The 21,210-nt window shown below is 43.8% G+C and overlaps 1 protein-coding gene across 2 annotated transcripts in view; it reads left to right on the top strand.

The window, feature by feature from the left end:
- Positions 1 to 20,914, top strand: part of AGO4 (argonaute RISC component 4) — a 43,072-nt gene extending 22,158 nt beyond the window's left edge. For both annotated transcript variants that reach the window (XM_056557196.1, XM_056557197.1), the window contains exons 8-18: positions 3,154 to 3,301; positions 3,524 to 3,643; positions 4,514 to 4,642; positions 7,787 to 7,920; positions 9,096 to 9,280; positions 10,842 to 11,001; positions 12,972 to 13,287; positions 15,861 to 15,995; positions 17,661 to 17,762; positions 17,849 to 18,048; positions 20,474 to 20,914. In XM_056557196.1, coding sequence (XP_056413171.1) covers positions 3,154 to 3,301; positions 3,524 to 3,643; positions 4,514 to 4,642; positions 7,787 to 7,920; positions 9,096 to 9,280; positions 10,842 to 11,001; positions 12,972 to 13,287; positions 15,861 to 15,995; positions 17,661 to 17,762; positions 17,849 to 18,048; positions 20,474 to 20,582 — 1,738 coding nt within the window. In that variant the 3' untranslated portion in view covers positions 20,583 to 20,914. The remainder of the gene's footprint in view (positions 1 to 3,153; positions 3,302 to 3,523; positions 3,644 to 4,513; positions 4,643 to 7,786; positions 7,921 to 9,095; positions 9,281 to 10,841; positions 11,002 to 12,971; positions 13,288 to 15,860; positions 15,996 to 17,660; positions 17,763 to 17,848; positions 18,049 to 20,473) is intronic.
- Positions 20,915 to 21,210: the final 296 nt, after the last annotated feature.

Here is a 21,210-nt window from a genome sequence, read left to right as displayed (position 1 = left end):
CTCTGTGCTCTCGCCGGTCCGACAGCACTCCTCCTCTGTGCTCTCGCCGGTCCGACAGCACTCCTCCTCTGTGCTCTCGCCGGTCCGACAGCACTCCTCCTCTGTGCTCTCGCCGGTCCGACAGCACTCCTCCTCTGTGCTCTCGCCGGTCCGACAGCACTCCTCCTCTGTGCTCTCGCCGGTCCGACAGCACTCCTCCTCTGTGCTCTCGCCGGTCCGACAGCACTCCTCCTCTGTGCTCTCGCCGGTCCGACAGCACTCCTCCTCTGTGCTCTCGCCGGTCCGACAGCACTCCTCCTCTGTGCTCTCGCCGGTCCGACAGCACTCCTCCTCTGTGCTCTCGCCGGTCCGACAGCACTCCTCCTCTGTGCTCTCGCCGGTCCGACAGCACTCCTCCTCTGTGCTCTCGCCGGTCCGACAGCACTCCTCCTCTGTGCTCTCGCCGGTCCGACAGCACTCCTCCTCTGTGCTCTCGCCGGTCCGACAGCACTCCTCCTCTGTGCTCTCGCCGGTCCGACAGCACTCCTCCTCTGTGCTCTCGCCGGTCCGACAGCACTCCTCCTCTGTGCTCTCGCCGGTCCGACAGCACTCCACCTCTGTGCTCTCGCCGTTCCTACAGCACTCCACCTCTGTGCTCTCGCCGTTCCTACAGCACTCCACCTCTGTGCTCTCGCCGTTCCTATCAGACAGAGAGCACAGAGTGCTAGCCCACCCTCACTTACTGGCCTTTTTCCCAACCTGTGCTTCAGCTTGGATAAAGCCATGATTTTATAAGCTATGACTTCTATTAAAAGGAAATAACCTTTTCTTATGAAGTGTATTAGAAAGGTTAATGTGTTGTCAAGATGTACAACATATAAAAAGTTTTTGTATCTGATAATACCCATTTAGATATTTACTGTATTGACAACATTAACATCTGTGCGCTGCCCTGAGCTGCTTCTGTTGTATCCCAGTTGGTGAAAAAATTTTTAAGCCTTTTTAAAACTAAAATGTATTGGGTTGTGTCACTAGAGATGAGCGAACTTACAGTAAATTCGATTTGTCACGAACTTCTCGGCTCGGCGGTTGCTGACTTTTCCTGCATAAATTAGTTCAGCTTTCAGGTGCTCCCGTGGGCTGGAAAAGGTGGATACAGTTCTAGGAGACTCTTTCCTAGGACTGTATCCACCTTTTCCAGCCCACCGGAAAGCTGAACTAATTTATGCAGGAAAAGTCAGCAACCGCCGAGCTGAGAAGTTCGTGACGAATCGAATTTACTGTAAGTTCTCTCATCTCTAGTTGTCACTTTACAGTAAAGTATGAGGTCTTAGGGTGCATGCACGCTATGTTAAGATATGGGACCATATACGGTTGGGGAGAGGGGGGCGGAGAGTCGGGGGCGGGGCAACCGCTCGTTGCCGTATGCGCTCCTGTATCTAATGAATTTCAATGAGCAACCGGAGTGAAACGCTGCCTCCGGTTGGCTCCGTTTTGCCCCGTATACGGTTTCCTGACCGGACCTAAAAACGCTGTTGACTACGTTTGTAGGTCCGGTCGGGAAACCGTATACGGGCCAAAACTGAGCCGACCGGAGGCAGCGTTTCACTCCAGTCGCTCATTGAAATGCATTAGATACGGGACCGCATATGGCAGCGTACGGTTGCCCCACCCCTGACTCTCCGCCCCCCTCTCCCCAGCCGTATACTGTCCCATATCTTAAGAAACGTAGTGTGCATGCACCCTAATGGGTAAAAATCGAAGACATTTTAGTATTCTGTTTAGAAGCATTCTGGGGAAGAGGGAGCATGAGCGAAACCATTTATATGTTAAAAGGTTAAATAAGGTTGGGGGGGGGGTTTAATAAGAAACTAAACACAAGAACATGGGAGCACAATGTGATATTATCCCTGGGGGGGGTTTGTGAATCCACAGGAAGTGAATGTAAGCATGCCTGGAATAAACATATACCGTATTTATCGGCGTATAACACGCACCCCCATTTTAACAGCAAAATTTAAGTAAAAAAATAAAATGTAAAATAAATTACTTGGACTAAATGCCACATCATCCCCCCAACTTCGTTTTCTTCTGCACCTCAGTTTGGTCGTGTCCCCTCCAGTGCCACATCATTCCTTCCCTTTTATCAGTCCCTGTGCCACATTTACCCCTCTCATCGCCACCCCCCATGTCTCATGCCTGGCTGCGCTGTCTAGCGGGCTGCGGTCAGTGAAGCAGATGAGTGACGTCCTCTCCCGGCTTCTCTGTGCTGCATCAGGGATGTCACTTTTCGGCGGCGACTACAGGAAATGAAAAGTGACAGAGAAGCTGGCAGAGGACGTCGTTCATCTGCTTCATGACCACAGCCCGCAAGACCCCCCCTCGGCCTTACCTGACCTGCCGAAGTGCAGCCAGGTAAGGAACATAAACAAATCTATGAAAAGCCGGGAAAGGGGGAATGAGGAGGGAGGGGGAGGTAGGGAAAATGAAAAGTAAAACTCACTTGTTTTCTCCCGCACTATCCACAGGTACTGGTGGATAGTGCGGGAGATGCTGTTTAAAAGGTAGGGCAGATCCGGACAAGGTAGGGCTCATTTTAATCAGCGTCTCCCGCACTATCCATCAGTATCTGTGGATAGTGCGGGAGAAAACAAGTGACAGTGCGGGGAGGAGATGCCGCTGGTCACGGATTTTAAAGCGGCCGTGCTGTTAATACTTGACAAGCAGCCGCTGCTGCAGCCGCTTTAAATCAGTGACCAGAAGACTAATCGGCGTATAACACGCAGGCAGGCTTTTTGCCTTAAATTTAAGTTTTAAAAGTGCGTGTTATACGCCGATAAATACGGTATTTTATTTTTAAATAAGAATTATATATAAGGGCAGGCTAGATGAACCATGTAGTTTTATTCTGCTGACAATACTCTTTCTATTATAAAGAAATTCTAGAGAGACTAAAATATGCTTTATTATTTTACTATTTTTATTAGGTAATACTTTAGTTTTCATTTAGCTGATAACCTCAGTTGTCTTGTGGAGAATGAGCTGACTGGGATACAATACTGACATAAACAGGACCGCCTTTTTCTGTGACCAAAGTCTACATACATCTATTTCTCATTGAATACATCTAGCCTTTGGAGTTAATGTTTTTTTTTTTGTTTTGTTTTTTTGTAGTTTTCCCTTGCAGTTAGAGAATGGCCAGGCAATGGAGTGTACCGTGGCCCAATACTTTAAGCAAAAATACAGTTTGCAGTTGAAATATCCTCATTTGCCATGTCTACAAGTGGGTCAAGAGCAGAAACACACCTATTTACCCCTTGAGGTAAGTGCTTTTATAAAAACTAAAGGTGTGCTGTGTTAGTAAGTGGGAGTATAAAGTTGTGAGGTCTGCAAGTCAAGAATTTTCTTGTCTAAGTAGTCAAGAGGGAAGTGCTGAATTGGCAACCTACAAAGTAATGTTTCAGAACAGATAAATGTAATAAGAGCTGAAACACTCAAGATCATTAAACATTTTCTAACTGATGACTTATTTGCAATCTGACAGGTCTGTAACATTGTGGCTGGACAACGATGCATTAAAAAGCTGACTGATAACCAGACGTCCACTATGATCAAAGCTACAGCCAGGTCTGCCCCAGACAGGCAGGAAGAGATCAGCAGGCTGGTGAGTGCTTCTTTAGCTGTGACATCAAGGAAGAAGTTTTAGTTTAGTATAAATTTTTGATCTTGCGACCTATGAACTTTTCAGCTTTCTTATGCTGCAAATTTGAATTTGAATTTTGCATCTGTTGCTATATCGAGGGGAAATGAGCTGTGAGTTTTCAGCAAAATTTACTTGTACTTCATGCAGATTTCTTGGTGAAAGCCAGGTCTAGTTTCTTACCTTATATCTAGATATAGATCATTACAGATCTGTATTCTGTCACCCTCTAAGGACATGCGCTGTCCTATTTTATTTCTTAAAATTAAAGGTCGTTGTGAGGTATAATTAGTTCTGCAAAGAACAAGCACTCTGTTGTCTCTTTTAAAAGACGAGGAGAAACACGAATACGCAAAAAATTATTGGCTTTATATTTTTTTTTTAAAGATCATTTTATTTGCCCTAATGGGGTAAAAAAAAATTTAAACTGCATGATCTTTTTTTGCATAGTTTACATACTTAATTTGCTCCTTAGGAAAAATGGCAAAAAGTTCCTGATTTAATAAAAATGAAACAAATGAAAATGGACAACTCAAAACACTGTATAGAACAAGGAAGCAATACAGAAACCATGTGTTGTGCATACTTATGTCCAAGTGTAATTGAGTACTATGACACTACTACTTTTTGCTACTATACAGTGTGTTCATTTTCTTTTTCACATGCAGCCTCACCGCCTCTGCAGCATATGTCTTGTGTGGATATCAGACTGACTGTGCTTGGATTTACTAACAAGCAATAACAAATTCTGGTGATGTTCACACAGCTTAGTTGTCCAAATGATAGAATGTAATGTAAATGCTCAGCTCAGAATTATTTTTTTTCTCTCTTCAGGTGAAAAGTAATAGCATGGTTGGAGGACCAGACCCATATCTGAAAGAGTTTGGCATAGTTGTACATAATGAAATGACAGAGCTCACTGGTAGGGTGCTTCCAGCTCCCATGCTTCAGTATGGCGGCCGGGTAAGTTTGCCCTCATTATTTTAAAGATAGTGTCTCATTTAATTGTTTGATTTATTTTGAGTGTATACGAGAGTAATAATGGGATTGTGGGGGGGTCAGCTAATATTGGGATTCACGCTGCTGCTTCCCTGTATTTTATGAATAGAAGATTTAGCATGGTGGTTGGTTTATGGCAACTGAAGTGAATGGGTGTTGAGTCAAGGAGGTGGAGTATAAAACCCTCCTATAAAAAAAAAAAAAAAATGCAGGGGTGCCATCTGGAGGTTGTGGAGGGTTCCAGCGACCGGACCGCCTACAATCAGACATCTTAACCCCTAACCATTGGGATAGGGGATAAAATATCCAGGGGCGAAATACCCCTTTTAATTCCTCAAAGACCAATGATGTACACTTAAATCATGGTAGGTTATCATGTTAATTTTTTTTTAGGGCAGGAGGGGTGTTAGGAGTGGTTAGAGAATATGATTGGAGTTAGGGAAGAAAATATGGTTTAATGACTGGTATTCTTGAACGTTTTGGCACCAGTTGATTTGAAAACATTTACCCTTTTTTAAAGGGGTAGTCCAGTGGTGAAAAACTTATCCCCTATCCTAAGGATAGGGGATAAGTTTGAGATCGCGGGGGGTCCGACCGCTGGGGCCCCCTGCGATCTCTCTGTACGGGGCCCCGGCTCTCCGCCGAGATAGCGGGTGTCGACCCCCGCACGAGGCGGCGGTCGACACGCCCCCTCAATACATCTCTATGGCAGAGCCGGAGATTGCCGAAGGCAGCGCTTCGGCTCTGCCATAGAGTTGAATTGAGGGGGCGTGTCGGCCGCCGCCTCGTGCGGAGGTCGACACGCCCCCTTCCCGCGGGCTGTCGGGGCTCCGTACAGGAGATCGCAGGGGGCCCCAGCGGTCGGACCCCCCGCGATCTGCAACTTATCCCCTATCCTTAGGATAGGGGATAAGTTGCTCACCACTGAATCACCACTGGACTACTCCTTTTAAGGATTTATGGAGTGTACTTGGGAGCAAAGCCCATTTCATACCATATGAAGGCAGTTGGTACTTTGCATTGGCGCTAGCTCTGTTAATGGTTGTTTAGCTATCTAGTTGCTGCTGTCAGTGGTGACAGCAGCATCTAGAGGTACAAAGCTGTGCCACAGTAGTGCAGAGATGCCATCATCTGAAGCCAGTTGGTTGCCATGGCAGCCCAAAGCCTTCTGAAGGTTTCAGTGGCTGCAGGTCTGTTTGAGCTTCCCATAGGCAGGTAGTAAGGGTGCATTCACACCACGTTTTGTACATACGGGTGCCGGATCCGGCGGGGGGAGGGGCAAACCGGGCACTCGCGTACCCCGGCCGAATCAGCCCGTGACTCCATTTACTTTAATGACCCGACCGGAGTCAAACGGTGACTCAGGTTGGCTCAGTTTACTACGGTTTTAGGTACGGTCCAAAACCGCATACGGGTCAAAGCTGAGCCGACCGGAGTCACCGTTTGACTCCGGTCGGGTCATTAATGTAAATGGAGTCACGGGCTGATACGGCCGGGGTACGGGAGAGCCCGGTTTGCCCCTCCCCCCGCCGGATCCGGCACCCGTATGTACAAAGCGTGGTGTGAATGCACCCTAATACGGGATTGCTGATATGACAGTTCACTTCATACATATATATTGCAGTTGAATGTACAAGTGATCACATAGTAAAGTTTTCTAGGGGTACTAAAGTAATTAAAGAAAGTGAATGTTTAAAATGTGTAAGATAAAAAAAAAAAAAAAAAATTTTTATTATAAAATATAAAAAAATCGAAACTAAAATAAGCATAATTGGTATCACTGTGTTACAGGAATTTCCAGATTACAAAAACATTTATTTATCCTGCATTGTAAACAACAAATACCCAATGCCAGAATTGCTGATCTTTGGTCACAGCACATTCTAGACAAAAAGTGATAATGTACCTCATAATTGTACCAATAGAACATAGCAAGAAATGAGCCCTCACACATCTGTAGAAAACATAAAACTTATAGGGCTCCTGATATGTTGACACAAGTAAACACAGGCCATAAACAAGATACACTAGGGGGAGATTTATCATTGCTTTTAGAGCATTTTTTTTGTCTGTTTATGTTTTTGTCTATGTTTAAGCAGCATATTTTGAGACTTTTCTGCGCCTTTTGATATAGACAGTTTTACTTTTTGCCTACCCGTAGAGCTTTCTCTTTTTGACCATGCAGTGGTCACTTATTTATCATTTGCGACTTTTGTCAAAAGTTGCTATTTTGTGCGCAAAGGTACTTTTTTAGGCGCAAAGCTACACCACCTACCAGTAGGCATGAGAATAATTTCTACCTTCTACAGTTCAACCTTTAACCTTGCAGACTGCAGCATCCCACTCCCCTTCTATGACACGTGCTCAGGAGCTGGGCGCAGGTTATAGCCGGGTGGTCCTGGTGGCTATCTGCCAGACATCACCGATCACGGTAATGCCCGGCTTTAACCCCTTAGACACCGCAATCAAATTTGATTGTACCGTCTAAAATGCAAGTAAAAATGTCACGGCAGCTCTGTGAAAGTAAAAACACCTAACCTGCCAAATTCAGGACCCGGCAAAGTGTCTACTTCGCTCCCTCACAAGCGTCTAGAAAAAGTGTATGTGGTAGAGCTTTTTCCACCTCAGCAGAGCTGCCCAAAATTCATCATTCTGCTGCACCCTCTTGATAAATAAGATGCACGCTAGTCAAACCCACCACCCAAATAAACGTGGGAAAATAGTTCTACCGTAGACATTCTAGTACCGTTTTTCATAACGTGGTAAAGACACACAATTTTTTTTTTCTATATATTTTTGGTTTTGCTGTACAGTTTGTATTGACACCTATGTTTTACAATAAAGTACAGTTTGGCAAAAAACAAACCTTCGTATAGCTATGTAGATGAAATAATCCGTTTGGTCTGTAAAAAGCAAAGGGGAATAAATAGAAACTCAAATGAGAAATAACTGGGTCATAAAGGTGTTAAAGGATGTATTTTGTTTGGCAAGTCATTTAGACTAACCTGATGACCTGCAGGCTTGAGGGGAATACTTTTATTGGTTGCTTCAATATTTTTTACACTAATCCCTACTGTATTTAACTTTTTTTTTTTTTCCCCCCCTTAGAATAAAACTGTGGCTACTCCAAACCAGGGGGTTTGGGACATGAGAGGCAAACAGTTCTATGCTGGCATTGAAATCAAAGTTTGGGCTGTTGCTTGCTTTGCACCTCAGAAGCAATGCAGAGAGGATTTGCTTAAGTGAGTTTGTCATATTAACATTGTTGTCTTAAGGGGTTAATAAATTGCCTACAGGCTGCAGTGTTGGACACCAGTGATGATGGCTCTGGAGTGGCAGCAGATCTATGGGTTGGGGGGTGGTGTAAAGGTTGGTGGTTTTCTTATGTTTGCTTGTTTTTTTGTTTGTACCCTGGCCCCAACCTTTAGGAAATGTGTTAAATCTAAATAGGAAAATAACTTTTAAGCTTTGACAACAAACTTTATAAGGCTGGGTTCACACTAAGTTTTTGCCATACTGTTTTCAATCCGTTTTTTTAAAGAAAACCGTATGGCAAAAAAAAACATTGAACAGTATGGAAAATAGTAAACCGTATGCGTTTTTAAACAGTATACTGTTTTTTAAAAGTGCATACAGTTCAGTCAGTTTTCATAGGAAAAAAAAACATACTTTGAAAATTTTGTCCATTTTTAATGGGAGGGGTCTTGGGTGGGGACATTAGGATTCAAATGCGCATGTGCAAAGTAAAAACGTATACGTTTTTCCCGTATGGAACCGTATACATGTGCGTTTCCCATTGACGTCCATATTAAAAAAACATATGCGGTTGCAGTACGGTTTTTAAACCGGAGTCAAAACCGTGGTTGACAACAATTTTGTCTCCGGTTTAAAAACCGTACTGCAACCGCATATGTTTTTTTAACATGGACGTCAATGGGAAACGCACATGTATACGGTTCCATACGGGAAAAACGTATACATTTTTATTTTGCACATGCGCATTTGAAACCTAAAGTCCCCACCCAAGACCCCTCCCATTAAAAATGGACAAAATTTTCAAAAAGTATGGTTTTTTTTTTCTTTAAAAACTGACTGAACTGTATGCACTTTTAAAAACAGTATACTGTTTAAAAACGCATACGGTTTACTTTTTTCCATACTGTTCAATCGGTTTTTTTGCCATACGGTTTTCTTTAGAAAAAACGGATTGAAAACAATATGGCAAAAACGTAGAGTGAACCCAGCCTTACACTTGCTCCCTGGCATGTGGAAATCTGTCTGTTTAGAGACAGCCAAGGAGAAGTTTGGATGACATGCAGCCAATTCCAGCAAGATACCAGCTACGCTTTAAATAATTCAATCTGCTAATATACTTTTTAAACATTGTAACATGAAATCTTGGGGTGTTTCTTAACAGGAGTTTTACTGACCAGCTAAGGAAGATATCAAAAGATGCTGGGATGCCAATCCAGGGTCAGCCATGCTTCTGTAAATATGCGCAGGGCGCAGACAGCGTGGAGCCAATGTTCAAACATCTAAAACTTACCTATGTTGGGCTGCAGCTCATTGTGGTTATCCTTCCTGGGAAGACTCCAGTGTATGGTAAGAGCACAAAGATCATTTTGCCTTTTTAAAATGATGGAATTGATTCAACAGTCAGATCACAATAGCAAAAAAAGTAACAATACAATGAAGTGATAATGGTATACCTTAATGTTTATTATTTTTTTTTTTTTTTTTGAGTAGCGGTTATATTCACATGGGATGAAAATCCTGCAGGTTTTGTCTCCAGACTAGTAGGAAGTCAGTTTAGATTGTGAATTATGGTGCAGATGTGCAACATTTCCACTACAAAATCCATCTACCGTATTTTTCGTCATATAAGACGCACCTAATTTTATAGGATAAAAATCTAGAAAATAAAGATTCTGAACCAAATACAACGTAAAGTATAGGACAGTGATCTTGAAGCTGCGGACCTCCAGATGTTGCAACACTAAAACTCCCAGCATGCCCGGACACTGTCCGGGCATTATGGGAGTTGTAGTTTTGCAACATCTGGAGGTCCGCAGCTTGAAGACCACTGGTATAGGAGGTAGTACTCACGTGTCCCTGCCGCTCTGGACCTGTCACCGCTGCCCTGGATGTCTCCCTCCATCGCTGTCGCCGTGTCCCCGTCGCTCTGGAACGTTTCTGCTGCCGGGTATCCTCGCTCTCAGTCACCGCCATCACGTCGCTACGCATGCCGACGCATGTGCGTGACGACGGAGAGCGCCGACCATGGAGGGGATCCCGGCACGGAGCAGACACCGAGGAGGCAGGTAAGGTCCCTCCCGGTGTCCTGTAAGCTGTTCGGGACGCCGCGATTTCACCGCGATGGTCCCGAACAGCCCGACTGAACAGCCGGGTTAGTGTTATTTTCGCTTCAGACGCGGCGGTCAGCTTTGATCGCAGCATCTGAAGGGTTAATACAGGGCATCACCGCGATAGGACAGGTATTTGCTGTATAAGACGCACCAACTTTCCCCCCAAAAAAAATACAGTATTTCATCATAGATTTATTGAAAATCTTCTACATTGTAATCCACAGCTGGTGTTTGGTATAGAGAGCAAATCTGTTCCACAGGTCTTATCCACATACTGGGGGAGATTTATCTATCAGAACCTGTCCAGAGGAAAAGTTTGAATTGCCCATAGCAACCAATCAGATCACTACTTTCATTTTTCACAGGCCTTTTCAAAAATGAAAGACGTGATGATTGGTTGCTATGGGCAACTTAGTAACTTTTCCTCTGGGCAGGTTTTGATAAATCTCCCACACTGTTTTAAATCTCCAACTGCTTTTGAAAACTTGCAGAAAATGTTTCCCAAGTGAACGTAATCTGTAGAAGATATATTTTGAGCTCCACTGACAGATCAGGTTACAGATATCCATAGAAAATAGAGAGGGGGAGGGGCAGCAGACCAGGAAGCAGGTTATGCTGCAGGTGTTCAATGCTGTTCCCATCTCAGTGACCCACACCTATGTGGAGAAAGATGGTATAGGTGAATGGGAAAATTACTTATTTTTGTTGTCTGAACAGCTGCTGAATATAAACTTTTATTATGCACTGTATTTGTTGTGTATTATATGTATAAGCTATGTTATTTTCTTTCATGTTAGCTGAAGTAAAGAGAGTAGGTGATACACTCCTTGGCATGGCCACCCAGTGTGTGCAGGTTAAAAATGTGGTGAAGACCTCCCCACAGACGCTGTCCAATTTATGCCTGAAGATCAATGCTAAACTTGGAGGAATAAACAATGTTCTAGTCCCACATCAGAGGTAACTTAACTATGTCCAAAGAATGTGTTACAATTAAATGTGTTGCACGTTTTCTTTAAAAGATCTTGGTAACACAACCATTGTGATAGTCTTACTTTTTAGGACGTTGATAGAAAATCTTTTTTGCTTTTGTTTAGTTGTTGGATTGGTACTAGAAAATTATGGCTTCTCTTAAAGGGGTATTCCAGGAAAAAACTTTTTTATATACCGTATATGCCGGCGTATAAGACGACCCCCAACTTTTACAGTTAAAATAGAGAGTTTGGGATATACTCGCCATATAAGACCGCAATGTACGGTACCTTATAGTTCCCCCCACATTAGGTAGGCATCATGTTCCCCCACATTAGGTAGGCAGTATAGTTCCCCCCCATATTAGGTAGGCAGTATAGTTACCCCCCATATTAGGTAGGCAGTATAGTTCCATATTAGGTAGGCAGTATAGTTCCCCCCCATGTTAGGTAGGCAGTATAGTTCCCCCCCCCCCCCCACATTAGGAAGGCAGTATAGTTCCCCCCCCCCCCCCCCACATTAGGAAGGCAGTATAGTTCCCCCCCCCCCACATTAGGTAGGCAGTATAGTTCCCCCCCCATATTAGGTAGGCAGTATAGTTCCCCCCCATATTAGGTAGGCAGTATAGTTCCCCCCCCCCTCATATTAGGTAGGCATATTAGGTAGGTTGCCAGCTTTCCCCCCCCCCCCCCCCCCCCCCCCACACATACAGCTTCCAGCTATTTACAGTGTATGGCTGCAGGCTGTATGTCTGTACTGGTCAGCCCCCACAGTGTTCCGATCACCGATCCTCTGGCCCGGGTCACAATCTACTGCTATGGCCTATGGACCATAGCAGTAGGTGCCAGGGAGCGGTGTCTGGATCACTTAAGATAGCACGGCCGGTCACTCACCAGGCCCTGGTCGGCACGCGTCCTCCTGCCGTCCTCCGCTCCTCTGCCTCTATGGTTGTACGCACAGGAAGTCACTGACGTCCCGTGCGTACAACCATAGAGACGGAGGACTGGACAGCAGGAGGACGCCGGGGAATGGTAAGAGACCGGCGGACATACTTTTGTCCCGAAAAGATATTTCAGGACACAGATGTCTGGCATAGGAATACCTATGATTATCTGCCCCGGCCGGTTCCCGTGTGTGGCTGCAGGCGGGGGCCGGCCATAGCAGGTAAAAACTAATACTGTATACTAAAAACCAGGGGGCCTCCAGCTGTTGTGAAACTACACCTCCCAGCATGCCCGGACAGCCTTTGCCATGCTGAGTTGTAGTTTCACAACAGTTGGAGGCCCCCTGGTTTTTAGTATACAGTATTAGTTTTTACCTGCTCTGGCTGGCCCCCGCCTGCCGGCCCGGGCAGATAATCATAGGTATTCCTATCCCGGACCTCAATACCCGGCGTATAAGACGACCCCCGACTTTTCAGAAGAAAATTCGGGGTTAAAAAGTAGTCTTATACGCCGGGATATACGGTATATCAACTAGCTCCAGAAAGTTAAACAGATTTGTAAATTACTTCTATGAAAAAATCTTAATCCTTTCAGTATTTATGAGCTTCTGAAGTTAAGGTTGTTGTTTTCTGTCTAAATCCTCTCTGATGACACCTGTCTCGGGAAACGCCCAGTTTAGAAGAGGTTTGCTATGGGGATTTGCTTCTAAACTGGGTGTTTCCCGGGACAGGTGTCATCAGAGAGGATTTAGACAGAAAACAACAACCTTAACTTCAGAAGCTCATAAATACTGAAAGGATTAAGATTTTTTCATACAAGTAATTTACAAATCTGTTTAACTTTCTGGAGCCAGTTGATATATATATATATAATAAAATTTCCTGGAATACCCCTTTAATCTTAGGTGTGAATTAGTCAGAAATGTAACAGTATTCACAGTTAGAAAATTGTACTTCAACTTTATCTGAAGCCTTTTAAATATTCCCCTACAAAGTGATATTTGTGTTTTTTCAGGCCCTCTGTGTTCCAGCAGCCAGTTATATTCCTGGGGGCTGATGTGACTCATCCTCCTGCCGGTGATGGCAAGAAACCTTCTATTGCTGCTGTAGTGGGCAGCATGGATGGTCATCCTAGCCGTTATTGTGCTACCGTGCGTGTGCAGACTTCTCGACAGGAGACGACCCAAGAGCTCTTGTATAGTCAGGAAGTTATTCAAGATCTTAGCAACATGGTGCGTGAGCTTCTCATCCAGTTTTATAAGTCAACTCGCTTCAAGCCCACGCGTATTATCTATTACCGTGGTGGTGTGTCTGAAGGTCAGATGAAACAGGTGAGTCTAGTTGGCATCTAGTTTTACCTCTAATGCTTAGAATTTATCAGCTCTAAGTAGCACTACCATATGCTACTGGAACATTTTGAATAAACCAACCTGTGTTTTTTGTTGTAGGTATGCACTCACTGTCGTGATATGGTGTTTTGACTTCATCTTTATAAGAGGTGTAGATTAGTATCTTGGTTCTAGTCACCTTTTTTTGACGTTACTTTAAGGGTACGTGTTGAGAACAGGACTCAAACATATTCTGTGAAGTTGGCCTAACCTGTATACGCTGTAAACAGGCTTCTTTTGTGAGGATATGTGACCATTTATACACTACTATGTAGAGGATATGTGATATTTATACACTACTCAAAAAAATACAGGGGACACTTAAAAAACACTGTAACTCCAAGTTACACACTTTCACACTTCTGTGAAATCACACTGTCCACTCAGGAAGCAACACTGATTGACAATCAATTTCACATGCAGTTGTGCAAATGGAACAAACAGGTGGAAATTATAGGCAATAAGCAAGACCCCCCCCCCCTTCAATAAAGGAGTGGTTCTGCAAGTGGTGACCACAGACCACTTCTCAGTTCCTATGCTTCTTGGCTGATGTTTTAGTCACTTTTGCATACTGGCGGTGCTTTCACTCTAGTGGTAGCATGAGACAGTCTACAACCCACACAAGTGGCTCTGATAGTGCAGCTCATCCAGGATGGCACATCAATGTGAGCTGTGGCAAGAAGGTTTGCTGTGTCTGTCAGCATAGTGTCCAGAGCATGGAGGCGCTACCAGGAGAAAGACCAGTACATCAGGAGATGGGGAGAAGGCCGTAGGTGGGCAACAACCCAGCAGCAGGACCGCTACCTCCGCCCGTTCCCCAGACCTGAATCCAATTGAGCACATCTGGGACATCATGTCTCACTCCATCCACCAACGCCACGTTGCACCACAGACTGTCCAGGAGTTGGCAGATGCTTTAATCCAGGTCTGGGAGGATATCCCTCAGGAGACCATCCGCCACCTCATTAGGAGCATGCCCAGGCATTGTAGGGAGGTCATACGGGCACGTGGAGGCCCCACACACTACTGAGCCTCATTTTGACTTGTTTTAAGGACATTACATCAAAGTTGGATCAGCCTGTGGTGTGGTTTTCAACTTTGATTTTGAGTGTGACTCAATATCCAGACCTCCATGGGTTGATAAATTTGATTTCCATTGATAATTTTTGTGTGATTTTGTTGTCAGCACATTCAACTATGTAAAGACGAAAGTATTTCATACGATTAGTTCATTCATTCAGATCTAGGATGTGTTACCTTAGTGTTCCCTTTATTTTTTTGAGCAGTGTATTTTGATGCTTTGTTTTCAAAATAAGCTGGGTGTTACAGATTTGTTGCGGTGCTGACTATAATGGTTTTACAGCTGCAAATCCAAAGGATACTGTATGTGTGCACGTACCCTTATAGAAACAATAGCAGGCTGTGCTTGATGTATTTATATATGATCATGTAAATGGGCAATGCTGCAATATCTTGCACAGCTTCCATGAAGTATGGCATGCAGGGGTACGGACAGTGTAAACTAAGTAGCTGTTCTCACTGGAGCGCCTGCTGCCCTTTTTAGACAGGTGATTGTAGGGATCGGATATTGATGCCATATCCTGAGTATGCAATCAATATTCGGATCTTGGAAATCCTTTAAAGGGGTTCTCCGTCCCTGAGACATCTTATCCGCTATCCAAAGCATAGGGGATAAGATGTCTCACCACGGGGGTTTTACCGCTGGGGACCCCCGCAATCTTGTATTTGCCACCCACCTGTTTGAGCTGCACGCCGCAGCGCCAGCTCACAGCCAGCCGGGTGGCGAGTATTGTGACGTCACCCCCCCGCCCCCGGTATGCAAGCCTATGGGAGGGGGCGTGACGGCCATCACACCCCCTCCCTTTGGATAGGGGGTAAGATGTCTCAGGGCCGGAGTACCCCTTTAAGGGTAGGGTCACAAGTGACTTATTTTGCTGCTGCACTTTTTCCTACCATTTGAAGTCAATGGGGAGCAAAATCAGCTGCATATTTTGCTAATCATTGACTTCAAGGGGTAGGAAAGTAAGCAGCAGCAAAATACGGCACGTGTGACCCTACCCTTATAGAGAAAAAAAACAGGCATACACAGCTACTTACCTGCAACAACATTCTTGACTCCCCAGCATCAAGGTGTTTGACATGTACACCAAAGAGAACCAAAAAGTGGATATTTTATTCTCTGCGTAAAATTAGTCTTTCTTTACTTGTTTTTGCCATAGTGTTGCCCATGTTTGTGATAAAGTAACCACATGGTACTAAAGGAAAAAACAGAAATGCAAATACAACCCAATATGAGACTAAAGTAAAAGATGTGACTTAGAAGGGAATACGACATGAGCTTAGGGGTCATCAGTAACCTCATGCATATTGCCAATAATCCTACCTTCCATCAGGAACCCATGATTCCGAATTAAGTCCATTACAGACAAATCATTACTCTAATAGTATATTACCCTGTCAATGAATATTACTAAAACATTGCATCTTTATTGTAGGTTGCATGGCCTGAGCTTATGGCTATTCGGAAAGCTTGCATAAGTTTGGAAGAGGATTACAGACCTGGAATCACATACATTGTTGTTCAAAAGCGTCATCATACCAGGCTTTTTTGTTCTGACAAAACTGAGCGGGTAAGTTTACAGAACCATAAAGCAAAGCACTACTAAAATAGTGTTAACCCCTTTTTCTTTTTTCTTTTTTTTTATATCAGAAATTTTTATTAAACAGTTTTGCCTAAAACAAACATACAAATACAAAAGGTCCCCTCTCCTCCCCACCCCACAAAAAACAACCACCCACCACCTCCAACCCCAATCCCCGTCCGTGTCTGTCCTTCACAACGAATCCAAATCAATAGAACAGAAAGTAGTGAAGCACAGCATCGGACACCTCAGAGAAGAAATGTCATTCCCTTGGACCATGTAACAAAAAGACGGACAGTACAAAGAAATGTACAGGGGAAATACAGGCAATTACTAAGTATGGAAAAACCAACATAAAAGGGAGCAACCACGAAACATAGTACACAAAGACAGACATGGAACAACAAGACACCAGAAACATAAAAAGTGCAGTCAAAACACCAGAATGTATTATCATGCAGAACTTCCAGATCCCCCTATCAGCACCTCCATAGGGGTCCTTCGTAAGTACGTGGATGGTAAACCCAGGGGCCCCAGATGAGTTATAAATGTACGCATGGCCTTCCGTTTGCAATAGACACCTCTCTAATCTAATGTGATTTAGTTTTGTAATCAACTCAGGTACAGTAGGAGGGGTGGCTCTCAACCAGTGCTGTGCGATTAACTTACAGGCTTGATACAAAATTCTGCCAATACCTATATATAAGCCACTGTCCTCATCTAACTGTCCAAGTAACCTAGGATACACGTCATGGCCGATGGTCGAAGCGGCCATCCATAAACCCGCTCAATCAAGCACCCCACATCAGCCCAAAATGGTGCAAGCGGAGAGCAGTCCCACATCACATGGAGCAAATGGGCATCGGGCGGAGAGCAACAGGGGCAGCATGAGTCAGGCCGCACCCCGATCTTATGAAGAAATGCAGGAGTACGATACAGGAGCCGCGGGGTCATAGCCAGAATCTGCTTCCATTGTTCATCTAATAAGGGACCCACATCCGCTTCCCATTCATCCTTAACAGTTAAGGGATAGGCTTTGTGATAAGAGGACAGTAGGTCTCTATACAGCACCGATATCACCCCTTTTGTGGAAATCTGAGTAAATAAACCGTTCACCACCACCGATGAGCCGACAGTCAAGTCGCAAGCCCAAGACTCATTGTCTAGGCCATGTCGCAGCTGCAGGTAGCGATAGAAAAAGGAATGTGGCAAGTTAGAATCCTCCTGCAGTTGAGCGAATGACTTCAATGTCGGCCCGTCGTATACCTGGGAAAGATACAGGATCCATCGAGCGTTCCATTGGGCAACATCTGGTAGGGAACACAATTCAGAAAGACTAGGATTATACCATAATGGAGAATATGTGACAAAGACAGGAAAATGCATAAGTGTTTTAAACCTCATGTTAACCCTTTTTCTAGCAAATGAAAGAACCCCTTCCAGTACATTATTCCATAAGGCGGTTTTTAATATCTAAGTGACAATATACTATATCAAGTATGTGAATAATGATGAGGCATATAAGAAGTATTGTCAATGGGACACTGGAGTTTGAAGCATATGACTTTTTTAAATCAATGTTCTCGGTGTGCAATGTAGATCTGAAAAGTTCCAGTACACAGTACCTCTATTTTATCTCCTAAATATTCTTAGGTGGGAAAAAGTGGAAACGTACCTGCAGGGACTACAGTGGACAGCACTATTACACATCCATCAGAATTTGACTTCTATCTCTGTAGCCATGCTGGGATTCAGGTATGTCATTTGCTACATATATGCTTTGACTTCTGAACTGACAGAATCTTCCTTCAAAATGCTAATTATTTTTGGTGTTCTTCTAGGGAACAAGTCGCCCGTCTCACTACCAAGTTCTTTGGGATGATAACTGCTTTACGGCTGATGAGTTACAGCTCTTAACTTACCAACTTTGTCACACATATGTTCGATGTACTCGCTCAGTTTCTATCCCTGCTCCTGCGTACTATGCTCGCTTGGTTGCTTTCAGAGCTAGATATCATCTTGTGGACAAAGATCATGATAGGTGAGTTTTTTAAGTGTTTCATATATTATTGTCATTTGACCCCCAACTTATCTGTAGTATTTAAGGAAGGGAAAAGCGCTCTTTATTTCACTTGTGTGTGACATTAGTAACATATTGGGCTTGTGTTCCTGTTGTCTGTACTTGGCTAGCCTATATTTGAAGCACTTAAAGGGGTTCTCCGGTGCTTAGACAGCTTATCCCCTGTCCAAGATGCTTGATCGCGGGAGTCCCGCCGCTGGGGACCCCCGTGATCTTGCACGCGGCACCCAGTTTATAATCAGTCCCCGGCGAACACAGGGTCGACAGCGTGTGACGTCAATGCAAGCCTATGGGAGGGGGCGTGACAGCTATCACGCCCCCTCCCATAGGTTTGCGTTGAGGGGCAGAGCGTGACGTCACACGGGGGCGGAGGCGTGACGTCACACGCCCTGTGGTTGCCGGTAATCAGACCCGGAGCGAACAGACTCCGGGGACTGATTATAAACTGGGTGCGTCGTGCATGATCCCGGGGGTCCTCAGCGGCAGGACTCCCGCGATCAGGCATCTTATCCCCTATCCTTTGGATAGGGGATAAGATGTCTAAGCACCGGAGTACCCCTTTAAGTGTAATTTTTTTCTTTACATTGTTTTTGGTATAACACACAACTTTAAAAGAATAAGTAACAAATCATGGCTCATACTAACATCCTTAAGAAGATGTAAAAAGTAATGCTGCTACTATATAAAGAGAAATCACCAGAAAGAGCCCACTCAAAGTATTTTCTAAGTGAAATTACAGCGCAAGTGCAGAAATTGGGGTTCCTCTGCACCATTCACACTATGGACGTTCTGCCACAGAAATTCTGGAACCCAGACTCCACCGAAAGAATGAACATTCATTCTTTTGTTGAATCTGCTGATATGCATTGCCGTCTATTGAGACACTGCATTTTTAAGCAGTCCCAGCACCGACTTGTTTTACTGGAGCTTGCGTTAGATGGAATGCATGGCATGGGATGAATTATATAGTGTGAATGGGCTCGAAACCTTTCACAAATTGGAATATTACAACATTCCCCTGTATTATGGTACTGTATGGGTGCTCTGACACTGCCTGTGCATCTACAGCAGCTGTCAGTTGTATGTTTATACTGCTGTGGTTTATGCCAACCTTTACAGATCACAGTTGGTACTAAGGCACCTATTTGATGTTGCAGAGAGGCACTGCTGTACCCTGGTATCTCCAGCACTACAATAGAGAATACATGCAGCTGGGAGACTTGGGGGCAAAGTACTGAAAATGGCAGGGGTCCCAGAGGTCAGACCCCCCTGCTATCACACTTAGGCTGAAGTACCCCTTTTAACATCTTGGACTTAATAAAAATGTGACAACTGATAGCTGTTTAGCTGTATTCTGAATATATAAATATATATATTGGAATCCATTAGTAACTTTAATTAGTTCATAGAAATAATGTAAGCTGTGGTGAAGCGATCTCCATTGTATTGTACTTATAGGCTATATAAATTATATCACTCTGTTAGATATGTATGGGTAGGTTTCACTGTGTGACTTGGTCCTGGTACAGTTTTCATATTTTAGTTTTAATATCAATTTATTTAATTACATGCTTAATATGCAGGAAAGGAAAACTAAAACCCAAACACACACCAGGACCTAGCTTCCCTCTCATATCTGCTCCGCAGCTTACCCAAAGCCAACCAAGCTAGAGCCCCTGTAAATATTTTGCCGACAACCCAGCTTCCCTCCTCTAATCCTAACTCACGACTCAATGTTATGCCTCCATCAAAAAGAACCTAAAACACCCTTTTTCCAAAGAAAAAACAGGAAAAAAACATGCAAAAAAAGAAATCCACCCAGTGCAGAATCCACTATCCAAAAAGGTCTCATCCACATTGTTGGAAATAGAGGGCAAGTTATAAAAAAAAAAAAGTGTAGTTCTTATGAAATGGTGAATAACAGAATTCTAAGCTACATGCAAGTAAATGACTAGAGAAGAGCAAAGTTAGTGATTCGAATAGTCACAAACTTCTCATCTCGGCAGTTGCTGACTTTAGCCTGCATAAAGGAGTGCAGCTTTCAGATGCTCCGGTGGGCTGGAAAAGGTGGATACAGTCATAGGAGAGTCTCCAGCCCACCGGAGCACCTGAAAGCTGAACTCCTTTATGCAGGCTTAAGTCAGCAACTGCCGAGCTGAGAAGTTCGTGACAAATCAAATCACTAACTTCGCTCATATCTATGAATAACCAGTGAGGTCAAGATGGTCTAGGAACGGATTGGGCTGGAGGGTCTGCTTAAATTCTTTGTATTAATTTCTATTAAATATAAGTGACAAATGGTGTAAAATGTTCATCTCCTTTAAGAGGATTGTGGTGTGAGTGAGGTAAATGATTTCTGATGCATGTACTATTTTTACATTTTCAGTGCTGAGGGGAGCCACGTGTCCGGACAGAGCAATGGTCGTGATCCCCAAGCTTTGGCCAAAGCCGTTCAGATCCATCACGACACTCAGCATACAATGTACTTCGCCTGACAGAGCAGTGGGATGCCACATCAAACTCCCTTCTCCTCAGAGCCCTAAATCATATGGTTGAAACAGTCTTCTGTTATTGTCAGGGATAGCGCTCTTGGCTTCCTACCAGCACACTTTGGATTTTTTGCACTGAATCTCTTCACAGTCTGATCCGATTTGAGGAAAGTTGTGGAATAGTCTGTTTTAAATGTTTTATTTAAGTATATCAAAAACTTAAACTGTCTTCTGATGCGTTGGACTGAATCTTTACCTCAAACTTGCAAGATATCTGAAGATTTTGCTCCAAATGGTTGTCGTTTTTTTTTTAATTGTTAATTTGAAAGCCAGCATTTCTCCATCCTTGGTTATAACAAAAAGTTGACATTCTTTGTCTTAACTACATGCTGCTTTGTGAGTATATACATAAGTGGTAAGGTAAAATGTGTGGGGCCATAAACTTGCTAAATGAGGTTTAGTCTTTACTGTAAAATACCTTTTAAATTTTTTTACAGGTATTGCGGTCTGTCAGGTTCTTTACCATTGCAGACTTGTACTTTTTAGCGTGTATGAGCTGCAAAACTATTGCACTATATTGCAAATGAATTATTTTTTTCTGTATTAAATGAATGTGTAATATAAATAAGATTTT

Source organism: Hyla sarda, chromosome 2, assembly GCF_029499605.1.
Source record: "Hyla sarda isolate aHylSar1 chromosome 2, aHylSar1.hap1, whole genome shotgun sequence".
Classification (NCBI taxonomy): Eukaryota; Metazoa; Chordata; class Amphibia; order Anura; family Hylidae; genus Hyla; species Hyla sarda.
The sequence above is the reverse complement of the archived record's forward strand: the minus strand, read 5'-3'. Positions and strand labels throughout refer to the sequence as shown.